Source organism: Lithobates pipiens, unplaced genomic scaffold, assembly GCF_037356315.1.
Source record: "Lithobates pipiens isolate NorthernLeopardFrog02 unplaced genomic scaffold, aLitPip1_a1.2 Scaffold_18, whole genome shotgun sequence".
Classification (NCBI taxonomy): domain Eukaryota; kingdom Metazoa; phylum Chordata; class Amphibia; order Anura; family Ranidae; genus Lithobates; species Lithobates pipiens.
The window spans coordinates 42,930,343-42,937,314 of NW_027507758.1; the positions used below are offsets into that span (position 1 = coordinate 42,930,343).

The following is a 6,972-nucleotide window of genomic DNA, read 5'->3' on the forward strand; positions in this document are numbered from 1 at the left end:
ACCCAACATGTCACGCTTCAAAATTTTGCCCGCTCCTGAAATGGCGACAAACATTTACCCTTAAAAATCTCCATAGGCGATGTTTAAAAAATTCTGCAGGTTGCATGTTTTGAGTTACAGAGGAGGTCTAGGGCTAGAATTATTGCTCTCGCTCTACCAATCTTGACGATACCTCACATGTGTGGTTTGAACACCGTTTTCATATGCAAGCGATACTCACATATGCGTTCGCTTCTGCACGCTAGTTCGGTGGGACTAAAAATTATTAGTTTTTTTCTTCTTTATTTTACCTTTTTTTTTTTTTTTTTTCACTGTTCTTTTAAAAAATAAAACCTTTTAAAAAATAAAATTGTGTCACTTTTATTCCTGTTATAAGGAATGAAAACATCCCTTGCAATAGAAAAAAAAAGCATGACAGGACCTCTTAAATATGAGATCCGGGGTCAAAAAGACCTCATCTCATATTTACACTAAAATGCAATAAAAAAAAATAAAAAGATTTATTTAAATGACAACATTTTATTTATTTATTTATTTTATTGCATTTTAGTGTTAGGCCCCTTTCACACGGACGATCCGTTCAGGTACGCCTGTCAGTTTTTCAGGCGGACCTGAACAGATGCTCCATAGAGTTCTATGGAGCATCGGATGTCAGTGGTGACATGTGTGACGGAGGAAAAAGCTATTTTTCCATCCGTCATCGGATCGGGTGACGACGGACACCGCGGTCCGTCGTCACCTGATCTCCCATAGGGGAGAGCGGCGCTGTGACAGGTCCGTCAATGCACAGTGTGCAGAGACAGACCTGTCATCTTCCTGCTCAGAGGAGATCGCTCCGGTGAGAGGATATCCACGGGGCGGATCAGCACTGATCCGCCCCCTGTGAAAGGACCCTTAGTGTTTTTTAAAAAAATGGCCCTTTAAGAGCTATGAGCGGAAGTGACGTTTTGATGTCGCTTCTGCCCTGCAATGATATGGAGACTGGTGGGGGCCATCTTCCCCTCACTCGTCTCCATGTCAGGCTAGGGAGTGGATCCGATTGCCGGCGGCTCCGGTAAGCGGCGGAGGGCACCTGGAGAGTGGCGGAAGGGGACCACTCCCTCACTGCCGATAAAAGTGATCTTGCGATGAATCCACTGCAAAGACCACGTTTATCTTGAAGAAGAGGATACAGGGGTTATGACAGCTAGCTGCTACCATAGCAATGATATCCCTCTTCAAAGTACTGACATATAGGCGCTGGGCTTCCAGAAGTGGTAAATTCCATTATCATGGGGGATTCACTATTGGAGTTGTGTAGATGGACACATACAGTGTGCCTTCAGATACATTGTGACTTCATAGGTGCTTCTGACCTTCATTCAGGAACCTTTTAAGCTGATTCAAGCTTAATGTGATGTGACTATTATATACACTGACTCACACATTTTACCATACAGAGAAATGATTTATTATTGTGAACACAGTAATTGGTATCATTTTGCTGTCTTGTAAATGTACCTAAAATAGTTCCTGTGGCATTGTGTAGCCAGTGTGTGAAAGTTCTCAGTGAATCATAACACACGCTTACACTGCGCATAGAAATGGCCTTTGTAGTGTAAATGTGTTGTAAAGCGCTGCACTATATAAAATGTTGTACAAAATGTTGTATAAATGTTGTATAAAATGTATATGTTGGAGCTATATAAAACCTGTATAATATAATAATAATAATAATAATAATAATAAATATGATCTGTGGATTTGGGAGCTTGGCGAATTCCATAGCGCTAAATATGTTTGGTGGAATTTTTCCTGAATACGAGATCTTCTTGTACCATTAATGGCTGCTAGGGGTAAGAAAATATCTCAACGGTTGTTTAAGATTCCTTTAAGGTCTCATTCACACAGGCATGTGATTATATGCATTTATGGGACATTTCTAAATGCATATATTGTAAATACATGTAATCATTTTAACCGCTTGCTGACCAGTTATACTGCGGCAGGTTGGCACGGCTGCGCAAATTGCCGTAGCTGTACGTCAGCCGCTCTAAGAGCACTAGGGGGAGGCACGCGCCCACGCCGATGATCGTGGCCGGCGGCCTCACTCTCCAATGGCGACCCGCAATTGTTCCAGAGAGAGACAGATCGGGGATCTGTCAATGTGCACAGAAAGATCGCTGTTCTGTCAGAGAAGTAGAGAGAGATCTGCTGTTCCTAGTGATCAGGAACAGCGATCTCTCTCTGTACTCCCAGTCAGTCCCATCCCCCCACAGTTAGAAATGCCGCCCTAGGGAACATTTAACCCCTTGAGCGCCCCCTAGTGTTAACCCCTTCCCTGCCAGTGACATTTATACAATAATTAGTGGCTATTTATAGCTCTAATCGCTGTATAAATGTAAATGGTCCAAAAAAAGTGTCCGATCTGTACGCCACAATGTCGCAATCCCGCTAAAAATCACTAATCGCCGCCATTGCTAGTAAAAAAAAAATTGATTATAAAAATGCCACAAATATATCCCCTATATTGTACCCTCTTTATGAGGACCAGTGACACCAGTACAATGATCAGTGCATATTTTTTAGCACTGATCACTGTCTTGGCGTCACTGGTTCCCAAAAAGTGTCCCTTAGTGTCTGATTTGTCCGCCACAATATCTCAGTCCCGCTATAAGTCGCTGATTACCACCATTAATAGTAAAAATATATATATATATATATATATATATATATATATTTATTATTATTTTCGCTTTTTTTTTTTTTTTTATTGTCGGTATTTTTCTGTTTATAGCACAAAAAATAAAAACTGCAGAGATGATCAAATACCACTAAAACAAAGCTCTATTTGTGAGGAAAAAGGGACATCAATTTTGTTTGGGTACAGTGTTACACAACTGCGCAATTGTCAGTTAAAATGACGCAGTGCCGTATCGCAAACAATTGCCTGGTCATTAAGGGGGCAAATCCTTCCAGTCCTTAAGTGGTTAAATTGAATATTGCACATTGTGGGGTTGATTTACTAAAGGCAAATAGGCTGTTTACTATGCAAGAAAATTTTCTCTAAGTTTAGTGAATAGGTTGAAGCTCTGCTGACTTCCACCATTCAATCACATGTAAGTGATTGAATATCATTTGCAAAGTGAATTATCACCACATTTGCTATGCTAAGGGAAAATCCCCTTGCAAAGTAAACAGCCTATTTGCCTTAATTAAATAATAGCCCATGTGATCACATACATTCAAGTGCATTCAGTTAAGCTGTGTTTATAGAAACAGAAATCTTTGCATCCTTGGGCAAATTAGATAATCTGAACCAGCCTTTCCCAAACGTTTAAAGTGGTTAATAGTCTAAAGGCAGAAGGTTTTTTGCCTTAATGAATTTTTTCTGGGTGCGGCTCAAGAGCTCTTTCTCTCCTCATTGGCTCACACAGCAGCCATTGGCTCCTGCTGCTGTCAATCACAGCAAGTGAGCCAATGAGGAGAGGCCGGGGGGCAGGGCTGGGCAACACTCTGTGCATGAATAGACAATGTCCATTCATAGGAGCGCAGCTCAGGACCAAACCTGCTTGCAGGAGGCTTGCTATTGGGGGACACTTGGCAGGGGTTAGGGGCCAGGACCGCTGTCGGGAGACCCAAAAAGAAAAGGATTGGGGCTGCTCTGTGCAAAACCATTACACACAGCAGGTAAGTATAGCATGTTGTTTTTTGTTTTTTTTTGGTTTTTGTTTGTTTTTTAACCTCTTCAGCTCCGGAAGGTTTTACCCCCTTTATGACCAGGTCATTTTTTGCGATACGGCACTGCGTTACTTTAACTGACAATTGCGTGGTCATGGGACGCTGTACACAAATAAAATTTGTGTTATTTTTTTTCCCCACAAATAGAGCTTTTTTTTGGGGTTATTTGATTATCTCTGCTATATTTTTACTATTAATGGCAGGAATCAGCAACTTATAGCAGGACTGAGATATTGTGGCAGACAAATTGGACACTAAGTGACACTTTTTGGGGACCAGTGACACCAATACAGTGATCAGTGCTAAAAAAATATGCACTGTCACTGTACTAATGACACTGGCAGGGAAGGGGTTAACGTTGGGGGCGATCAGAAGGTTAAATGTGTTCCCTGGGAGTGATTACTGACTGTGGGGGGCTTTGACTGGGGGAATGTAAAGATCTGTATTCCTGCTTAGCAGAAACACAGGATCAGCACATTCCCCTCTCACAGAATGGCAGTCTGCCTTGTTTACATAGGCAGACCGCCACTCTGCCTTTCTCCCAAACGAACCACCGATTGGTTCCCACTGTGTCCAATCACAGCAGGAGCAAGTCGCCAGTGGTGTGCGTGCACCCGGAAGTGTCAGAAGTATGAGATTTGGGTACGGGATCTGGTGCAGAGCGGCCATTCTGCCGCAGTAAATCTATGATCGGCAGCCCGTATTCACAACCTTTTATAATCACTTTAACCCCTGAGAAAACCATGAAATAATTCTCAGGTCTCTACTAAAATCAGTCAATCTGGGCTCATTGGGAGAATATCCCTTACATTGGTGGACAGTGGTCAGGAATGCCCCCTCCCCCACTACAGTGGTAGGCAGAATGACACCATTACCATGCATGGGCCATCAAATGGGAGGTCAAATAGCTACAGCTCAAGGAACCCCTAGGATTCCTTGAGCTGTAGCTATTTAACTTCTGGAGGAACCCAAAGGTTCCACAGAACCCTGATTGAGAAAGGCTGCTCTAAGCGCTTGTATTTAATTCAGCTTTAGCTTAGCTTTGTTTTGGAGAAATTGCAGGTATGAGATATCCACACACAGGGCATCTGCCAAGCTTCAAAAGAGCACCACCGAAGCATCACTAAAGCTTCATCAAAGCTTTGCTGAAGCATCACCAAAGCTTCATCAAAGCACCACTGAAACTTCACCAAAGCACCACCGAAGCTTCATCGAAGCACCACTGAAGCATCACAAACACATCATAAAAGCATGTTGAAGCGGTAGGTGCTTTAATGTGCTTTGAAGGCAAAGCAAGTGTAAATGAGCTCTAAATGCATTGTGTTTTATTTCCAGGATTGCCTCTGCACCACCTGAGAACCTGGTCGGCAACGTATACGACACCGACGTCTACTGCTCACAGCCAACTCTCTTCTACAAAGTGCACTTCACCCAGCCCAGAGAATAAGACCTAAAACAACAGCAGAACCCAACAAACACCTACTACCTCAATGGAGTGTCGCAGAAAACATGATGGCAACATGAAGCAGATGAACATCTAAGGACATCACTCTACCCTATTAGTAGACATGTGCCCTGCCGAAAGATTTGTTTTCGTTTCATATGCTTTTGTCTTTTCTTTTTGTTTTTAAAGTCATTCATTAAGATTGAAATTCATTTTTTCGAACAAATTCGTAACTTTGGAAAAATTTGCATTTGTTACGTTCCACTCTTTTAGATGCGGTATTCGTTATTTCGATCATTCGTAAAAATCCGAAATTCGAAAATTCGAAAATGCAAGAATTCAAAAATCTGAAAATAAGAACGAAAATCTGAAAAATTTTAAAATCTGAAATAATAACTAACTAATTATAACTAACTATTAAATTATAGGTATTGGAATTTCCTTTCAATTTTAAATTTCAAATACGAATTTATTGCATATTATCTGAAAAAACGAATTCCGCATCTAAATGAATGGAATGTAAGAAATTATTAATGATAAATAATAAAAATTATAAATGTTTTAAATTATTATTATTCATTTGTTACGTTCCATTCGTTTACATTTGCTATATGGGATAATTCAGAACTTCGGATAAATTCGTATTCGTTATGTTCACTAATAGCCAAATTTGAAAGGAAATTCCAATACCTGTAATTTATTAGTTAGTAATAGTTATTATTAGTTAGTTATTATTTTGGATTTTCAAATTTTTTTTTTTTTTAATTTTCGTTCTTATTTTTGGATTTAGATTCTTTTTGAATTTTCATATTTTCATTCTTATTTTCAGATTTTTGAATTTCAGATTTTCATATTTCAGATTTTTGTTCTTTTCAATTTTTGAAATTTTGGGAAAAATTTGTTAAATGGGTTTTCGTTAATTTGAATATTTACAAATTAATTAATTTGTTGAATTGCGTCGAAAAACTAATTTGGAACAAAATGAATTGCACATGTCTACCTATTAGTCAAAATCAGTAATTTTCTGTATCCAGTAGTGGCAGCTACTTATGTCAGATCCATTTTTTGATATTTCAGGCTTGCACCTTGCTAGCAAGTTAATTCACTTACTGTTTTTTTCATATTTCTGCGGGTCTCTAGTTATACTACCATTACAATTCAAATGGATTCTTCATCATAACATAACAATAACATAATTATGATGTTAATGACCTGTTATGATGTTAATGACCTGATTGTGTGATGCACAGGTAGATAGCAAACACTTATTTTTAGACCCCTAAGAAAGATAGAAAGGGTTAATAGTAGACATGTGCCATTCGTTTCATTCCAAATTAATATTCAGACGGATTTTTTGTTATTCAGAGATTTGGATATATCCGAATACCCGAATTACAATATAAACAAATTTCACCGAATGCTCCGAATACCGTAAACTAAACTGCGTCCTAATTTCGGAGATTCGGACTGAAATTTGAATCTAATTTTACACTGAACTCCAGTCAAATTCTAACTACTCATATTGCTGAAATCAAAGCCTGTGTGTGTTATTAGAGCACCATTATGAAAGAATGCTGTTTTTGTTAGGCCAAAGGTGATTTAAACCGTCATTGTAATCATTTGATGAAGATCTTTCTTTTGTTTATTCACTTTGCTTCATTCAATTCGAAAACAATATAACATTTTAATTTCGAAAAAATTTGTAAATTCTAAATTTCCGAATACGCATTCCGAATGCGAATTGAACAAATCAACCTAATTGAACTAAATTAAATAACTAGATAAACTAAACCAAACAAAACAATTTT

At 38.9% G+C, this 6,972-nt stretch overlaps 1 protein-coding gene across 1 annotated transcript in view; it reads left to right on the forward strand.

Moving 5' to 3' along the window:
* Positions 1-5,697, forward strand: part of LOC143986670 (uncharacterized) — a 126,700-nt gene extending 121,003 nt beyond the window's left edge. The window contains exon 24 of the mRNA XM_077485077.1: positions 5,056-5,697. Within this exon, the coding sequence (XP_077341203.1) occupies positions 5,056-5,167 (112 nt within the window). The 3' untranslated portion in view covers positions 5,168-5,697. The remainder of the gene's footprint in view (positions 1-5,055) is intronic.
* The last annotated feature ends 1,275 nt before the right edge of the window (positions 5,698-6,972 follow it).